At 44.7% G+C, this 19,721-nt stretch overlaps 1 protein-coding gene across 1 annotated transcript in view; it reads left to right on the forward strand.

The window, feature by feature from the left end:
* The window catches only part of LOC143358077 (uncharacterized), a 46,442-nt gene that overhangs the window by 23,247 nt on the left and 3,474 nt on the right, over positions 1–19,721 (forward strand). The window contains exons 10-19 of the mRNA XM_076794951.1: positions 759–993; positions 1,939–2,010; positions 3,592–3,754; positions 4,812–4,921; positions 6,344–6,519; positions 8,113–8,329; positions 8,822–8,943; positions 9,089–9,265; positions 13,705–14,019; positions 15,622–15,882. Coding sequence (XP_076651066.1) covers positions 759–993; positions 1,939–2,010; positions 3,592–3,754; positions 4,812–4,921; positions 6,344–6,519; positions 8,113–8,329; positions 8,822–8,943; positions 9,089–9,265; positions 13,705–14,019; positions 15,622–15,882 — 1,848 coding nt within the window. The remainder of the gene's footprint in view (positions 1–758; positions 994–1,938; positions 2,011–3,591; positions 3,755–4,811; positions 4,922–6,343; positions 6,520–8,112; positions 8,330–8,821; positions 8,944–9,088; positions 9,266–13,704; positions 14,020–15,621; positions 15,883–19,721) is intronic.

Consider the following 19,721-nt stretch of genomic DNA (forward strand, 5'->3'; position numbering starts at 1 on the left):
ACTTTCATTGCGAGATATTAATATAAAATAATGCTCATAAATTTGACCTCTCCTATAAAAGCTCCTTTCACGCCGGAATCGGCTACTTTGAAAATCTCGTTAAGTTCTTCCAAAGCCCTGGTTCCAGATAATCAGCGCAGTAAGTGCATAAAACCCGAAGTCTAATTATCGAGCGACAGCCCGAGCTGCACAGTGACGCTCATTAATATTCGACCGTTCTTCAAGGGAGAATAACCCTTTCGAAACTGGACCAAACGGATGGAATTTTTTCGAGATGCTAGAAGAACCAGTCTACGAAATGTTCATAAAAAGTAATTTCGACAAAATTGCAGCTTGTCAGAATGGCAAATATAATACTAAAGGTTGTTCTGAAACAACGTTTTTACCCGGACCTGTTCTGACAATTGTAAAACGGTGCAGGCAGGAATTCGTTAAAAATTCCAATTGTACGTTTTAACTACCTGTAGCGTGTAGTATAAAATTTCGGAAGGACGTACGAGTGACAAAAATTCACAAAACATATTTTTAAACTTTTCTGTGCAGGGTCGGGTTAGAAAAATTGTAGAAAGGCGCCTTTAGCAATTTTTCTGAAATTTCCACTAAAATTTACCCATCATGTAGTAGACTGATCCATCCAACATCTCGAAAAGCATCAATCCATTCGGTCCAATTTTGGAGGAGTCATTTCCTTTGAAAATCAGCAACAACGTAGATCTTCTTCAGGGTGGAGTCTATGTAAGCGTTCGATCTGCCGACAGGTGGGCCAAAATGGCGACACAAACCCGAACTGCCGCAGCTGCGGCAAGGTCGTCTTCCAGATGGAGCAGACGAAGGCGGAGGGTCTGGTCTGGCACAAGAATTGCTTCCGGTGCGTGCAGTGTAGCAAGCAGCTCAACGTGGACAATTACGAGAGCCACGAGACCATCCTCTACTGTAAGCCACACTTCAAGGAGCTCTTCCAACCGAAACCGGTTGAGGAGTCCGAGCAACCTGGTAAGTCGATCGTCGAGTGTTCTGAGCGCACCGAGCGCGCAACACGTCGCAAACCTTGCACAAACGTTGCGCAGAACTGCGCACACGTAAGCGGAACTTGCTCGCTGAAAATAGCATCCGCGTCTAATCCGCGAATCTCTCTCTCGCGGCCGCTTTGATATCGCCGCCGGACACGCCGCGATTTGAAACGCGGATCCTCGAGAGCCTCCTTCCATCCGCCTCGAACCTCATCTATCCTCCTCCTTCCTCGCCGGATCCGCTTTGAATCAGCCGCGAACGTAAACTCGCAGGATCCATTTTATCCTACGGCGAAACACTCTCGTCTCAATCCCATCCCGGCTCGAAAAATTGATTCTTTTCTCATCCGCGAGGATTCGATCTACGAGGTGTGGATCAGAAGTTCGTGGAGTGGATTTGTTTCTTTTGTATCGTGCTGGATGTGGTCTTATCTATCATCTAGTTTCTTGACTCCTAACCCGGCGCCGTACAATAACGAGTCAGTGATGGAGATTTCAGAGTCTGCCTCTGAATGCGAACGGTATTCGTTCGACGTATAAAGATCGTCGAGACTGACGTTTTTCCAGGCGATTAAATCATTTCGACTGAAATTTTTCGCGTACACGCGGACAACTTATTACGCTGGCCGATAATGGAAGAGACGAAGCCCATTCCGGGACAGAGGAAATTCTATCGCCCGCTCGGGCGAGCGGGTGAAATAAGCTCTCGCATATTCCACGTCGGAGCCCGTCATTGTCCCCCTTTGTTGTGCTCGCCAGAAATTACTATCCCCCTCCCTCTCTAACATTCTGCGAACGTTCGCGAACCCGGTTCAGTAATTACACGCGAATACTTGCGCGAGATAGAGCGAGAAAGAGAGAGAGAGAGAGAGAGAGAGAGAGAGAGAGATCGTTAATGCGACAAAGAGATGTCTTATGAACTCCGTAGTGCGACCTCGAAAGCCGGAGCTGATCATTAGGGAGAACGAGCCGAAAGAGCTGCCGCCCGACGTGGTCAGAGGTAAAGTCTGACAGAAGTGTGATCGGTCCAGACACCGACCTAGCCTAACCTAGCCTGCCTAACAGTTTGTGCAGAGTGCAGTTCTAATCGCATTCGACCGTCAACTCGCGACGTCCCTAACGACGCGTTTAAATTCTTTCGTTTCGCGCCGCCCCTGTGTGTTCCCCACCCTCGATAATCGTTCTTTAACGAGCCGTTAAAATGGTCAAGAATTACTGTTGCATGATGATAACAGCCGACCCATTCCGCCAGCACAGGGAATGATTCACGGTGGGGGAAGCGACCTTGGACGGCCGACAGAAAAATCGGCACGCGTGAATCATTCTTCCGTGAATAATCGTGGAAATGGGCTGGCCAGCTTGAGTGACTTAATAAGATCGATGAGCTCTTTGTGCTGGCGACTAACTCACCCCCGTTCGATCTTCTCGAAACGATTTAACCTTTGGGTGAACTACAAGCACTGATTCAAAAGCGCTCGATTCAATTGTTTAACCCGGATTTTTACTGATTGTCAGCTGGTGGTTTTGACACGCCTAAATGAATGTGTACTATGAGCTAAATTAAAATTGTTTAGAGTCACAGTAGCTATGATAGTTCACTTAAGGGTTGAGGCAGAGATGTACCTAAAGATGTAGGCAATCAATAATTGCTGCAGCTGTCAGTGTTTGAAAATTATGTGTGTAGAGTGTCAAATGTGGACTGCAGATCTTCGCGCAAATGTAAAATTAATTACTCATTCCATAATCTTCTCAAAAAATCTCAACGTTCAACCCTTGGATCAGGAAATTGGAACATTTATATTTAGAGAAATAAATTCGAAGAAAAATTTTAATTAAAAGCAAAGGTTCGCTAGAAGCATATCAAATTAGGCAGAACAAGTGCACAAGCATTAATATTAGTAATTGCATCTGCCTCAACTGCTTTAAAAGCGGTACATGCTGTAACTGCACAAAATCTGCAGTCTACAAGTTCTAATTACGTTTAACGACTAGAATATTTAACCCTTTGCACTCGACTGAGATGAAACGACTCCCAGCAATGATGGTACTTGCCAGATCTATAATGTTTCGTCCACAAAATGAGTAATAACAAAATTTCGTATCCAATTCAACACTTTCACGTTACTTTATAAAAGTAACGAGAATGTCCAAATTTTAGCCATATTTTTACAATACATACCCAAAGAAATACAGTTGAATAGTCCCAGATGGATCTATCTTTACAATCTCAGTAATCGTGAATGGAAAATATTAAAACGCGTGATTTCGACGCGTCCCGTGGTAGACCTAGCATTAAATAAATAACCGAGTACGACTTGCTGGTAGCAGATCAGAGGTGGAATTAACAGATCCGAGTGCAAAGAGTGTACGCTGTAAAGGGCAGATGTTTTTGCGAGCGGTTTGCGTGGATTTTCGAGGCTCTCCCCTCGGTTTTCGCGGAAACGCGCGCAACAAGCCGGTTGTTCGCGCATCCGCGGATTAAATCCACGTGCCTCCCTCTCGTGGTGATTAGTGTGGCGCCGGAGCGGCGTGAACGGTGATTAACGCGTTAATGAAAACGTTTCTCCAATCTGCGTTCCAGCCTCCGACAAACCGGACCTGGGTCTCGAGGAGTTGTCGAGCCTGAACGTGAAGTCCCGGTTCAAGGTGTTCGAAAAGGCTGGCACGGAGGCGAACGAGATCGAGAGGTCGCCGTCCCAGGTAGCCGTGAAGAGGTCGCCGAGCATCCTCAGCAAGCTCGCCAAGTGAGTAAAGAGCGAGGGAACCCGCGAGAGATCGAGGATGATTCGTTCGATCCGATCGATATAATCGCGCGCGCACACTCTCTCCTCCGCTCGTTCCACGGCCTTATACGACCAGGCCCGTGGGCCGAGGAGATGTTTCTCGTGCCAGCCATGACACAGATTCGTTTCCACGAGATAGACACAACGGACGCTCTTGTGGTCGACCATTTTCTTGGTCTCATCCCGATTATTCCTTCCCTTGGTTCTAACAATCTCGAAACCGGTCATTTCCTACGTCAATGTTCTTCAGATTTCATTAATTTACTGATTTGGGGAATTTCGAACACTCGACCTCAATTATTTCACTTCGCCCTCAAGATTTCCGAAGCTATCATTTCCCGTAGTCTGTTCAACGAGACGAGATAGTAAACGTAAACATGGTCGCTCGAGTGTGACAGAATCGAAGTTACCATTCTCAGATAGCTCGCAAAGGACGCACGCTAATGCTGCACTGCCTCGTCTCGTTGGACAGACTGTAGATTTGTGATTTTCATTTAAACACTTTCCTCCAAAGTCAACGTTTTTCAACATCAAAGCTTTTAATGTAGAATCGTCTGGATCTCAGACGCTCGATCACCCACCCGCAAACATCCTTGTCCCCTGTGCGTCTCGTGCAGAATTCTCTCGTTCGTGTCCCTCGTCCCTCCCGACGTAACATCATAATAACGAAGCCCGGTCGCAAATTGCATTCCATCGTTTCGCTGCACGCATTACACCAGGAGCAGCTTGGGGAGAGACGCTGGAACAAGTGCACGGCGTTGCACCGCGTTCCAATGCTCCGCAACGCTTTGCAACGCTCTGCAACGCGACTCGACGGTGTCCGAAGTTGCCGCGTCACTCGAAAATGTGCAAGCGAAGGCTCGCTAATATAGAACGAGCTTAGCCGTGTAAAAAACCGCGGGGCCCTTGCGACAGATGCGGCGTTCGTGCGATCAGCGGTGCAGTCGCCGAATGCACCGGCGCGCAAGTGCAAATTCGTGGAAATGTTCACGAGTACATTGCGTGTCTTTTTGTCCAGATTCCAGGCGAAGGGCATGGACATTGGTGTAGCGGACGAGTCTCTGAATGGAATCCCCTACGAAGAGTCCAGCGAGAGCGAGGAAGAAGAGGAGATCGAGGAGACGGAGGGTGAGTACCAAAAAAAAAAATTAATTTAACGGTCCTCTGGTCTAGAACCAAGAAATAACAGATCTTCTATTTCTTTGCGTTAAAGCACATGTCTGAAAATATGTCTGCAAAGGGATTTGTATAATTTCGTAAGAATGACGATGTTATGGATGTTTATGCATGTCTCTCTGACACGCCCCTTTTCAAGCAACCATATAAGTCCTATAATTTTAAATATTTTCACTTCAAAAAATTATATTGTATGGTCCAAAGAATGGAAAATATGTATGCAAAAGCTCGACGGGAAACGGTCGACTGATTTCTTTGCAAAAATTTTCCAAGGCTTACAAAGTGACGCTCTAGACCAGAAGACCCCCTTAATACAAATCGCGAGGCTCCTTCGTTTCGCTGATAGCCCTCGGCCCTTCCCTCGTTGAATTCTCCCTTTCTCTTCCTTTTGTTCGAGCATTTCCTTGGGAGAGGCATTTTTTGCCCCCGGATCTCTTCCTCTTCGTTTACAAGCTGGAACACGGCGAAGAAGGTTCGACTGGCTCTCTCCTTCTCTCTCTCTCTCTCTTTCTTTCTTTCTGAAAGACCCTCGCTGTAACCATTTTGACGACGGTTAATTCTGTTGTCTTTTCACTTCACGGAGATAACGACACCCCGCTAACGGCGGATTAATTAATTTTATTCGGATACTCGCAGTCTGAAAGGCTACTCTCTTCAGCTTTAATCTTAACGTTGCAAGTCTCGAGTGATTCGCTCGGTTTCCAGCGTTTCGAATTCTTTGTATTGTTTCGGGCTTAATGCGTTTCTTGTAGAGTGTAACTTGTGGAGATGATAGCTGATGATTACAGCAATATGATGGGATAATACCGATATTAGTCAGCTTTCTGTTTGCGTTCTAGATTTATTCATTTTTAGGAGCGTTATCGATCCATTACATGAATATAGTAGACAGGACGATGAGAGAAAGCCGGAGAAAGGAGAAGGACTGAGGATAGCTAAATTGTTACATAAAAACATCTTAATAAGAACAATGAAGTATCTAAGACACTTATCTGGGACCTGATCAATTTATTCAGTATTTCGCGTTTTTCTTAATAATCTGTATGCAACAATGAAATCGTTGTCGCGTATATTTCTCTCTTTAACACTTTAAACAAGTTCTAAGCAATATACCGACAGTCCTAAGTTCTTTTTATTTTTCTTCAGTTTGAAACAGCCAACCATTTTCGCCAAAAATGCGGAAAATCCGCAGTCTAGTCGGGACCAAGCGCCCATAAAATTGATCAAAATACTGCTCGAGCAAAGTTAGATGCAGATGGGGATCGAAAGTGTCCCGAACGTGTTCCTCCCGAAGAAACTTCCTCGAAAGTTGTCGAGCCCGGAGCTTTTGCCCGTGTCAAAGTTTCGCTGAAAGTTTCTGTATCCGCGTTGCAGAGACCGACACGGAGATCGTGAAGGCAAAGCGAGCGACCCGCGAGCGGCCGATCAGTTTCACGAAAATGGACGACATAAAGAATCGTTGGGAGACCACCAGCCAGCAAGGCAGACGCAAGGTGCAACGAGAAGCCAGGAAAGAGGAAATCGCTGGGATCCGTTCACGGCTGTTCATGGTAAATCTTCGATCCGATAACTATAAGCGAAAACGGAAGTCGCCCAGGAGATTACTCTTCTTTTCTCGCTAGAACAGACGCGTTTCGCTAAACGAATTCGCGGGTAAGTGGTCGCGAAGTAGTCCGGGGTAATGACATCGTGCCCATTATACGTAGACGCAGAAAAACGTTCCCCGGAGAGGAAAATGTAGCGCACGCAGTCTCTCGAGTGCGCTGAAACACGGTGAAACGACGCACGATCGAGAACAATTTGCTTTTTTATTATACAAGAATGACCGAAGGAAGCCTGCATGGCTCGCCTCCTTTTAATTCGTTCGCGAGCCGGCCGGGAGCGCTTTGTCGGCTCGACGAAGTTAGGCGACCGCCCAGTAGCTGGAAAGTGGCGTGAGTCTCTTTAAAGTCGGATCAAAATGATTCTGGTTCGGCATCTTAATTTCCTAGCGAATGCTACTTCAAAATAAATACTAGGTAGATGACGAATCAAGAACAGACGTCATTGGTTTAACGCAGATTCATCTTCAGAAAATTGCAGCCTTTAGGTTGCAATTTATCTCACATATTTTTGTAATACGTCCTATAGAATCTTTTCGAACGACCATCTTGAGACATTTTTAGGCTTGAATCGTAAACATTTTTTGGCGAGCCGGGCAGAAATAAAAATGATTCGCACAACGATCTTAGATATTTTTAGACCTCGTATCGTAAAAATTTTTCGCGAGCATGACACAAGTAGAATTTATTCCAACAGCGATCTGAAACATTTTTAACCGGTTTTTGTATTCAAAATATTTTTTACCTTCTCTCACAGAAGTAGTACTCATTCAATACACCATTTTCAGGCTTTGCTTTGTCTCAAACATTTTTGGATGAGTCTCGAGGAAACAGAATTTACTCTGACGACAATCTTGGAAATTTTTAGACTTTCTTGTATCATAAAAATTTGTTGGCAAGCCTTACACATGCAGAAGTTATTGGAACAATAACCGCAGACGTTTTCAGGCTGTCTGTACCCTTTAAATATTTTTTGACATGTCCTACAAAAGTAGAATTTATTCAAACGGTCATCTTAGCCATTTCCAGGCTCCTTTTTCCGTCAGACATTTTTGGCAGTGTCTGAAGTAAGCAGAATTTATTCGTACGACAGTCTTGAACATTTTTATGATTCCTTATAGTATAAAAACTTTTTGGCAAGCCTGACAGAGGTAGAATTAACTCGAACAATGATCTTAGACATTTGAAGGCTGTTTATATATTTCAAATATTTTTGAACATGTCTGGAGCAAACAGAATTTATGGCTCGTAATAAAAATTTCTCGACGTGTCTTACAGAAGTACAATTTATTTCCACAACCAGCTCAGTCATTTTCAAGCTTCCTTTTGTCTCAAACATTTTTGGCAGTGACTCAACGATGTAGAATCTATCCGAAGAACAATCTCGGACATTTTCAGTCTGCATCTTATCTCGAACATTCTTTTATCTGTCTTAGGGAAGCGAAATTCTTCAAACGACTGTCTCGGACGCTTTTAGGAAGCTTCGAGTCGGAATTCTCTGTGGCTGGAATGGTTAAAAGAAGTGATTGATATCTGTCGCAGGGCAAGCAGGGTAAAATGAAGGAGATGTACCAGCAAGCAGTGGCCGGAAGCGACCGTGTGACAAAGATCAACCCAGCAGAGGAGCTGCAGAACTCCTCCGCCCACGCGCGTTCCATCAAAGAACGTTTCGAAAGGGGCGAGCTGATCGCCGCCTCCGACGACGAGACGGACAACAAACCGAAACCAGAGAAGGCCGACGAGGAAGTGATCGCAGCAGGTGCGTCTCGAAATCCCCGTCGTCTACTTTATATTTAGAGAGCTATTCCATCTAATTAACGCGGCACGGGTTTCGCCGGTGCAGCACGATTATTCACGCGATCAACGAAATTGCTACAATGTACTCCGTGAGCTGCGTGTTCGATATAGACGTAACCGAAAGAGAATCTAAACCTGGTCGTTATTCAACCTGTTCACTCTCGGCTGCGTCAAGCTTGATCTATTGATCAAGTTTGATCTATTGATTCGGTTTTTGGTTCGAGAACGTTTGTTTGAGATCCTGAAATAGATTCAGTGATGATCAACCCGGGACTCGCAGCTGGTCCATTCATTCGTGCTGAATGACTTGGACAGTAAAAATTTCACCTTAGAAATTAATGGATCTTTGGCTGGAAAACTCTGTTTTCTGTGGTAGTAGTTTCTTTTGTCTTCCAAACTTCCTCAAGATATTTAACGCAAAATAAGTTTTAATACATATTTGGTTATGTTTCAGGTATCAGTAGGAAGTCTAGATCCTTGTTCTTGGAACTGGATGCCTCAGCAGCGAAAACCGGAAGGCCTGTGACCCCAGTGAACCCAAAAACACCCTCAGACACGCCCAGACGCGCCAGAGACGTAAGTTTCATTGTTACTTCTCTAGATTTGATTTCCAAGGGATTACGTTAGCAGTCCCTACAGATTGTTTTCAATGTTAGTTTTTATTTGACGGGGAGGTTAGTTAAGATCGTCTGGTTAATCGTATGATACCTGTGCGAACAAGGCATTCATGGGCCGCCAAGTCTCGGACGACGTGGTGCGCAGCTCGGACACCACCGCAGAGGTTCAGGTCGAGACTTCGGACATATCGAACAAATTCAAATTTTTCGAGTCGTACAAGGAACCGGAAAAACAGCGGAAGCAGTTCCGCATTACCCCTCCGCGAGACGGTCAAGTCAAGGTTCGATCCTCCATCGAGTGCAGAGTGTCCTTTAATGATTGCGATTTAATGTGTAACAGGATTGCTGTGTGATTTTAATCCTTAACCCTCTGTAACGCCTTCTATCAGAGTTATTCATTCTGTACAGTCTTTTCATTTTTATTTCACCTCTTATTGAAACTATTTACCGCAGAAAAATTGTGTAGAGTCTGTTTAGTATAATTTACAGCTTTGCCAAGTGAAACCTGATTTTTGATAATATTTTATAACATCTAAACGGTCTCGAATGTCCTTAGTGAACACAGCCTTAGGCTACATATGTGAAAGTATTGTAACAATTCTTAGAGTACCACTGCTGGGTCAAATTTAAAAATCAGCGAGGTTACAGAGGGTTAATTAGACTAGTTCCTTGACAGTACAAATCACTTCTAAACAATGCATGGATTGATACCTAACAAAAGCCGAGCTCGTCGATCCACGAGTTTTCATTCAGCCAAGACTGATTGGGTACTCTACTCGATCCTAATCGCATGGATTGTACCTGTCAGAGCTACTCAATTGATCCTTTCTCACCAGTATTATCGGTTCGATTAAAATATCGACCGACTCATAGCGTTCGGCTGAACCCGATAACTACGAATCACTGCTGAATGAGTCAAGCATTTCGTAAATAAATTTCCAGCCGATCGTATCAAGCTCTGATTATTTTTATCGAACACATTCATTCCCTAAGCATGTCGTTGCTCAAGAGAAAGTGTAGTTGATTGATCAAGCTATCAGTGTTGACCGAAGTGTGTCAAAACTCGGCTCGGTGCAACGAGATTATATCATAGCCTGTTCCTTGGAAGAAGAGCCTTGGAATTCATTATACTTGTCCTCCCCACTCCTGGAACCCGTTTGTTAGGGGCCTCGAGAAGACGGAGTGGGGAGGACGGCTATTATGGTCGCCAAATTAACATTAAGTTAAGTCCGAGAATAGAAGAGCGAATGCAAGACAAGAATAAATGCAAGGGGCGTCTTTTTAATTGTCCTTTTAAATATGCGGAGTCTGATGTCAGAAAAATTTATGCAAATGCAGTGTCTCTCGTTTGCATAAATCAATAGTATGGTTCTGCGCGCAAATATTCTTCCAGGGACGTTAAATCCGAAAAATTAGAGCGAACTTAGACATGCTTAACGATTGGTCGGGCATAATCGCTGTAGCAACATTATTTACAGCTCTTCATAACTGAAAAAATTCTCTTAGTCGCTTCGATGATATGGTACAATGTCCGTAAAATTTCAAAAATCTCGACTCGTCACATCGCTCAAAATAAATTCGAAAAATTCAGTTCGAACGGGGGTTAGGTGAACAAATAGAAGAGTTGCGGGTCACCGACGACCCCAGAGCGCCACGAGCAAGTACCACGGGGACACTAGGGACTGTTGCAGTAATGAGGTTGCTAATTACGAGAAAAACAAGCGATCGGAGTCGATTGTGGGCCTGCAAGCCCACGAGAGTTTGCGAAAGCCCGCGAAGTGGCCGCCGCACACTTGATTCCAGCGCTGTCCTTGAACCCCCTCGAGTGGTCAGCAGCCATACTTTTACCGTTAGTATTCCTACATCCTTCCATTCGTGAAGAGAGCAGGCCTCGCAGACCACTGTGGCCCTCCCAGTAACTCACGAGGGGGAACAGTAAGAGCTGTGCGTCCTCCTCGTGTGAACGGCATAGCAACACGCTGCTCGCTGCCAGTTCGGACCTCGCCGGCCCTCCGAGACAAAAGGCTCTCTCTCCCTTGTGTGTGACGGCTCTCTCTCTCTCTTCTCTCCTCTCCTCTCCTGTTCGGTTCGGTTCGGTTCGGTTCTGTTCGATTCCTCCTCTCTTCTGTGGAACACAGCTCTTTGCCAAGTGAGTTTTTACACGGGCCGGAGCCCCGCGACGACGAAGGACACCCGAAACGCAAACGTGAGTAGAACTTGTGCGAGACGCGTTCGACATTCGAGGCGAGGTCCTACTCGAAGGCGTCACGCTTGTCCCCCTTTTACGTCTCTTTCGGTGAATCGACCAGGTTTAGGCTTCCTTCAGACACTGTGAGTACGATTATATTATATAAATTAGCGAGGATTAAATTGTAACTGGGGTGAGAATTTTTTGAAGTATTTCTTTAGTGGCGGACGTTAGTGTTTCCTTTTTTATTTCTTCTTCTGATCGGTCGTTGAGGCCCAGACCAGTTTTACACGCAGTGTGAACGTTTTAGCAAGATTAATTGGAATTGGTGAAGTGTTCAGAATTTTTTGAGTAATTTGAGTGGCCCCTTTTATACTTTCTTTTAGTGAGGGTTAAATTGTAAATGTGTTCAGAGTTTTTGGGAGTCATTTTTTCAATGGTGGATGCAAATGTGCCTCTTTTATTTCTTCTTTTGGAAAATCGTTTTTGGCTTAGGTTTCCTCCTTACGCGACGAATGATTTTATAATATCAGAAGAATGAGTGGAGCGATTGAGAATTTTTAAGATACATTTTTCTATGCCTTTTTGCCACTCTTTTTTCTGTTCATGTTTTGGCGAATCATTATGGTGCAGGCTTAATCCGTGTAAAATGGTGTTGCGAATGCTATAATATGAGAGAAGACGTTGGAAATTGAGTCACAGAAGCATGAAGGATTTTTTTAATCTTTTTTGACAGTCCAGCTACGTGTCCTACTTTCCGGTCTTTATCCTTTCGTGAATTTTTTTAATCACGTTCGTGTCGGTTATGGTTGAGATAAGTGGGTGAAAAATATGGAAAAAAAGTAGCTGGAACTTGCCTCCTGCTGAAGTTATTCAAAATTTTTGGTGTAAGTTTCTTCATGATACTCCCCCATTTAAAGTAGTTGGATTTTTTCAAGTAGGTTTTCAGTGTTCCATGAATTGAATCAATCCTGTCGATTTCGGCAGGTTGCAGACAATAATGCGACAAACACTTGCGAAGTAATTCGGAAACAATCTTCTTAAATTATTTAAAATTATTAGAGGCTCCCGTAGTCGACAATAAAACACATTCATGACACATTTCCAAGATTGCTGTCTAAGATGGTTTAAAATAATTACTCTCTACTTCAGTAACCAATAAAATGCATCCAAACTGCATTGCAAAACATAGGAAAATCGAGAAAAGATAGTAGAAAATTTGAAAAAATTCCAGAACATACTTGAGACAGTAAAAATTCTTTAAGGCAGTAAAAATCCTGCATACCAGGGTTGAGAATCAGAGTGGCCGTCATCGGGTCACGGTTAAAAACTCTCAAGCCCTTCTCCATTCCTCGAAACATAGTAAAAGCTGTAATCGCCGCAGAAAATTGCCAGCTTTCTCGTCTCCGTTCGCCCCGGTGTAACGGTACAACAAAGTCGATACAGTTGACGCGCGAATGCATATGCGTATGCATAAAACAACGCTTTCCTTTCGACGAAAGCGCGCACCCCTCTCGGTACCTACAGAAAACAGGGGGAAAAAACAGGACTTTCTTCTCCTACAAGAGCCACGAAGAATATGTAAACAGGTGTCCCTGGACAATGTCTAAAGCAGCGAGACTGCTCCTTCCACTCTGTAAATGAAATCTGTTTTTTTTTTTCCCGTTCAACACACAGACGATGAGCGCGTCTCTTTCTAAATAACAAGTGGCGAAACGCGATTAATAAAGATTCGTGCGAGCAGCCTGAACTAATTAGCTTTCACCGTAGTCGTTGCTCTATCAATTTTTCCGTTCGGAAAGGTGAAACGCGATCACTGTTGATCGAGGCGACGACCATGCTGGACGCGATGTTTCGCTCGTGGCGCAGACTGTCTCAGGTAAAATATCGTAAAACGCGTCCGTCCGCAGGCGGTTCTGCATTGTCATCGGGCCCTGCCTCGTGTATCTACCTTGCCAGGTAGTAGACGAGCGAGAACGCCTCTCTTGCCAGTGACTCAGTCCCCGTTCCTGGAAAGGAACACCTTTATCCCCCTGATTTCCTGCCCCGTCTGACGTTTCCACGCTCGAAACGCCCGCTGGAATTCTCCCTTCTTCCACTCGTACTTATTCATTTGCCTCCACTCGGTAATTTGCTCGAAGAAAAGCTGTCCCGTGTGCTCATTCTCCTGAGAACGCTCGAAAGGTTAAACGTTGAGGAAATTAGTATTTCGGTTCGAATGATACCCCGTGTGTGCCCGTAACCTGGCGGCCACCTGGGAACCAGAATGTCGCAGGTACCCTTTTTAACAATGTGGAAAACAATGATCCGCTGGGCGGAGACCGTTGCGTTAATTTTTCTATGTCCATTAGCAAAAATTGGTAGTTTCGAATTAAATCGTGTGTTTGGGAATTGAAAATTACATGTGTTCTTGATTTCGATATGTATTTTTTTGATTTTTCACCGTGCTGGTGAATTTTTTACCCTGAAGAAAATTCCGGAATTTCTGAAGTATTGTTCTTCCACCTGACTTACCATTGATCTTTTCGGCAGATGGATTCCCCCGAGCGCGAGATCTACCGTGATCCAGACGTGGTCCGAGCCGAGGACAGGGTGAACGAGGTGGTGCACACAGACACCGCGAGGAAGATGCTGTCGATCTTCAGGCAAATGGAGGAGAACGCCACGAAGCAGGAGGTACCTAAATTCCCGAAGCCTCTGAAACGGTTCACACCTCCTCCGGAAGACAAATACGAGAAGCCTCCCATGTCAGGATCCGAGGACGAAGAGGAGGAAGAAGGTGAAGAATCGGAAGGCGAGGACAGCACGGAGGAAAGGGATCCCAACTACGTGCGAGCTTCGGATAAGGTTCGTTTACGTCGATCGAGTCCGTAGCCTCATTGTTCTCCGCGTGAAAAATGGTAGCGTTTATTAACGTGAGCAAGATGGGGGCGGACGGTGCCACGAGATTCTCGCGGGCTGAATATGCATGAGCTTGTTCAGACTACAGGAGGTGCGATCGACGCTTTGTTCGTCTCCCGTTTGATCTTCAATAAGCTTCTTTGCATTCCCGATGTTTATCTTAATATTTTTGCCACGGAAATGGATGTTTTCCTGCCCGTTCTAAGCCTCTCGATTATTTTAAATAGCAAGCAAATTAATAATGCAAAACAATCTTGTGAACGAGGTATAGAAAGAAAGATTTAGAAACACAGATTTATTCATTCTTGAGCCGTCATTTGTCAACGAATCTTCTGGTTGTTTAATTTTTTCAAGCACGATAGCATTTTTATTCTTAAACGAACATAGTCTAACACAGTCGAAAATCTTTTGTGATTTTTGTTCAGAACAAAATTACTAAGCCCCGGAAACGAACGAACAAATGTTTCTTTGGTGAAACTTTAGATTGCAGTTTTCCAAGTATCCCAGGTATTAAAGTATTAAATTTTGTTCAAATGCTCGAAACGTCGATCGCCAACGAGCTCGAAATTATATATCCTGTATGATAATTTCACCGCGAAGATCATGGTCTTAGAACGCTCGGTAAGATTGAATGTAAGAGATTAGCCAACGAAGGAGTTGATTTAATTGGAGCTGCTTTAGCTCGCAATCACAGTATTTACACCGTGGTTCGAGGCATCCGTTCAATTAGCACGCAGACGCAACGAAGATGAAACGAGATTAGAAACTTTCTTTTAACCGGTGCATCGATCTCGTATTACCACTCGAATATGTGATAAACGACTGGTATTATACTTTCTTCAGACCGGTCGTTTCCGCTTCAGACTACCGACTAATGACGCTGACTAGCCAATACCTCTTCGGGACGGGAATTGCAATTTCCTTCGAGGAATGTGCATTGCTTAGCGACGATAGTGTCATTCACACATATCGCATATTATATAAAAATAAATGTTCCTTCAAAGTCTCTGGTTCGCAGGTAAGAACTTATTTCAATAAATTAATTACCAGCCATAACAATTTCAATCGCGAACCAGCGCGAACCATTTACAATTCCTCTTTTGGGATTGCCACTTCCAAAAAAACTTTGAAGCCGTCTTTTAGAGAAAGATCTCATTCCTAAATTGCGGATAAAATATTAAAATATCAGAAAAATCAATCAATTTTCCAACTGCAACAAAAATTGCTGTCATTCCCCGACGTGTTCGGATAAACAAGGTCTCTAAAGAACGACGGTACAAAATAATTATCAAAAAAGAGTGGAACAGATTCCAGTAAAAGAGTCTAGTATCTAGAGTCCCTTCTCCAGCACCGGTAACCTAAGAAGCGAGCAAGCGAGCGATTCCAGGTACTAATGAATTCCGCTTTCATTAGAAAGAAGAAACGGGGGTTCGTGCGAGCGTGTTAACAGCGTCGTGTCGGAGTATCGACACGTTCCTGCATCCTCTCCCCCTCTCTCCCTCCCTCCTCTCTCTCTCGCTCATAAAATTCAATGACCCGGTGTTACAGGTGGAGGACGAGTTCCTGAAGCAAGCGCAAAACGCAGCGCGCGCGAAGACTCTTTGCGCGAAGTTCGAGCACTGGGACGAGACGGACGCGAAAGCGGTCACGTCGAGCAACCAGCACATCGCCGAAATGGAGATCGCTCAGAATATCGGCGAGCAATCGAGCATAGAGTCCGCGAGCAGTCTAAGAGCCCGCTTCGAGTCCCTCGGCTCGCAACAGACTGAATCCCCGCGCACCACCAAGGTCAAAGTCAATCGATTCGTGGTGAGTACACAAGTCTCGTAGAAAGGCTCCCTTCATCCGTCCTCCATTCAATCTCATTCACGGAAAAAACTATACAACACGATGTCGCTCATCTTTTTCACCTGACTGGCTTGTCGACGCTTGCGAAATTACTTGGCTGCTCGTGTTCTTCCCTCCCTCCATTCCTCGAGGATTTTCTTATGGGGATTTTCATGGCTTGATTCAACGATGCAGGACCCTTGGATCCTTGGGTCATGTAATTTTTAATTATTTTTTGGAGGAGGAACAGTTCAGGGCAATTCAGAGAATTTATAAGTTGTTTTGAATTCTCTCAGTTCACTGTTCAATAGAATGATTATGCGAGGTCTAGAGAATATTTTTACATCCATGGTTCTCCTGATTTTATTTTATTTTGCTCCTCGAGACATGTCAAATGCAAGCGAAGCTAAAATTGTTTAGCTTCTTTCCTAACTTTTTCAAATGATCGAGGTGTTTTACTTTTCTTGAATTTTTTTTTATGGATTTCACCATTGAATACGAGACTAATTAATTTCGCCGGAAGTGCAGCCAGACTTTCATCCCCACACCAAGCACAGCACACGAACCACGCCCACCAAAAAATCCTCTTTGTCGTTGTGTGTTTTCTCTCCGCATGGTGTGTCGTAAAATCGTTGTTTTCCCGCGGTGTTTCTTTCTTGATTTACAATCGTGTGCGTTTGTCCTGTGTGTATGTGTGTGCGTGTGCGCGTGTCTCTAAAAGCACGATTCACCACGGTGTCGCTTTATCGACCGGACACCGTTCTCCGATTGTTGCACCTGTGTTCAGTTGGGCGTTCGACAAATATATAATATGATTTGTTATTAATTTTACCCGCGGACAGTGTTTGTAGCCGCGTGCACGCAGATTTCTGAGTTCCGCAAGACCCCGAGGACGCACGCCGACAGATTTCAGTTTCGTTTCTCGGTGTACGTACTGCAGCATAGTGATTCGAGCGATTGGGACGCTAATTCACTTTGCGAGAGACGGTGGCGAAGTCTCGGAGAAGATTAAAGAAAAAGAAAAAGAAAAACTACGCTCGTGTCAGCTATACTTTTCGAATAAAACAAAACGCACAAGCATGATTTACTTAGTTCCCATTCGCGTTGACGTTGTTGCCTACGCATTTTGGTCTTGACGTTGAGCGCCTGCAGTGTTGATTGTTCGGCCAGCTGCCTCGCCTATGGATCATGATCGATTCTCTGTTGATCGCGAACAGTAAAGAACCACACACACACACGCGCCGAGGATCCGAGGAGGAGGAAGCGGACACGCGAGAGACGACGATGATGATGACCCGGGACGATCACCGAGGGAGTCGGAGGAGAACGACAAAAACGCACGCGCCGACACGCGAGGATCACGAACACTCGTCGGGATCTTGCGTTTTGATCCACGGTGATGCCACGTTGTCCGGATCATCGTGTGCGGTTTTTACTGGTCTTTTCTGGGTTTTCTTTTCTAGAGGTCTTTTCTGACAAAGCGTTCTCTTAGCGAATCTAGCGTAGGTTGTGTACATTGTCGCGTGCGCGCGGATACGTCGGGCGTTCCGCGCACGAAACTCTGTAGATCTAGCGCACACTGACGATGGAATTGACGGTGCCGACGGTGGCCCCGAGCTCGCTGATCACTCGGCTCATTCGGAAAACCGTTTTTACCACCTTGGGTTTGATCTTTGGCTAGACAGTTTGGGTTTTTCTATCACGTTAGCTAGTTGATTTGAGTCTTTTAGATATCTTTAGCTAGTCGATTTGGGTCGTTAAACTGCGTTGGGTTTCTAGCTTTCTGGGATTTTTAGCCAGCTTGGATCTCTCGCTAGTTTAGATCTTTAGCTAATTTAGATATTCAGTAACCCGAGTCTCTAGCTGGCCTGTGCCTTTAGCTAATCTAGGTTCTTAGCTGCCTTTTGGATCTTGAATTAGTTTAGGTCTTTAACCAATTAGTTCGAGCCATTAACTAGCCTAAGTTTTCTAGCTAATCGGAGTCTTCGGCTATGCACGAGCCTTTCATTACCTTAGGTCTCCATCTACTTTGGGCATTCAGCGACCTGCGGCTGTGGCTAGCTTGCGCCTTTAGCAAGTCTAGGTTTTCAGCTACCGTCTAAGTCCTCTGGATCTTCAGCTAGTTCTCCAACCAATTCCTTTAGCTAGTCCGGGTTACCAGCTAATTTTCAGCTAGCTCGAGCCTTTAACTACCTTAGATGTTAATCCAACTTAGGTACAGAGTCTCTCGAACTCAAAGTAGGCTTAAGAATACGAAGATCTTGAGCTCTCAGCAAGCTCGGGTCCACCAAGTGTCCACGGTCTAACCGAGCGCGGTGCCTAAACTGCTCCAACGCTCGACGTATCCAGCTGGCAGCAGCGAGCGAACTAGCGAGGTGCAATTTTTCAAACCAGTCATTTTGCACGAGAACATTTGTACTACTTTTCGAGGGAGTTCGCGCGAGAGACCCACAAGGGAACAAAGCTCCAGCGACAGTGGAAACGACTGCCTAACGCCGCGTCTCGTGCCAAAAAAGAAAACAAGAATTCAACATCGTCGAGCCCTTAGTCCCTTCGGAACCAGTGATCTCGTGCCACTGAAAACAGAAAAGCGAAAAGAGCTAATCAGAAATGGGTGCCAAAAGTCGCAACGGGGCTTCGTTCCCTCGAAAATTAGAAATCTCTGCGAGTGCCAAGCGACGAGATACAAGATGAAGAAGAAGCGTTCTCCAGAGTTCGGTGCGCAGTGACTCAGAGATTTGTTCGAGTTAAGTTGAATTCGGTGTCGCAGCTCGGTGAAAAAAAAAGAAAATATGTATCATAGAAACACGTCGCGACCGAGGAGACGCGCGCAAGGTAGATTCCCGCGCGCAACGATATGCTTCCACGTAAAATCACGTCGCGTACACTTCGAACAGGTGTTGTGAGTCACTGTAAAGCGTGTAAAGTGCACGAGCATTTTCGACCGCTTTACAGAGTTTCGAGTCTTTTTACCGCTTGCTAGACGTAGGACATCGGGGACCGTCAGCCGGTAGAAGAGTCAGGGAGCAAATGAATGATGATAGGAGCGGAACCAAAGAATCACTGGGAAGAGCAAAACGATCGATCATCGATCGCTAGTGCCCCCGGAAGCCTCGCTTCGATCGCTCGTCGCTGGGGAAAATCGACTTTTCCATCTGTGAACTCTCGAAAACGCATTTCTCTGTGTTAGCAATTTCTACAAAATACAGGTAGAATTATTGAACATGCGCGGGATTAGACAACTTTATTTTAATGTGAAAAATGTTCTGATTGTACAGTTGCAGCAGGAAGGATGCCGACTGTGCTATACACAAGTACCAAAGTACGAATATATCCGAAGAAACTATTGTTTCGTTTAATTGGCCACAAAGTCTGTGTATTTTTCTTCTTTCTAGTCTATTTGCAAGAATACGTATTAACCTATCCCGTGACATACAAATTAAATCAAATTCGATCAAAGATGCCATTCGTTGTCCAACTCTGTTAATATTAAACCATATTTTGCTTGAGTGTGCATAGTGACGCAAGAAATGCATAATGTGCACATCTTTGTACATCAAGGAGTTGAAATGAAATGAAGACATGCAAGAATAAAGTACACAGCTCTTGTCATTTTATTATCAAGTTACTTAAAAAATTACGAAAAATAATTTTCTTGCCAATCCAGTGTTTTACATTGCAAGGACACCAAGGGGGAGTGTTGCAAAATTGCTGAGATCGTTGAGAAATGTGATTGAGAGTTTCGTAAAGCGATGAGATGATCGAAGAGTGATCGCTGGAGGTGTGCCAGGTGTTTCGAGCTCCTCGTCGTATGATCCAGC

The sequence above is a fragment of the Halictus rubicundus genome, chromosome 10, assembly GCF_050948215.1.
Source record: "Halictus rubicundus isolate RS-2024b chromosome 10, iyHalRubi1_principal, whole genome shotgun sequence".
In the NCBI taxonomy this organism is placed as follows: domain Eukaryota; kingdom Metazoa; phylum Arthropoda; class Insecta; order Hymenoptera; family Halictidae; genus Halictus; species Halictus rubicundus.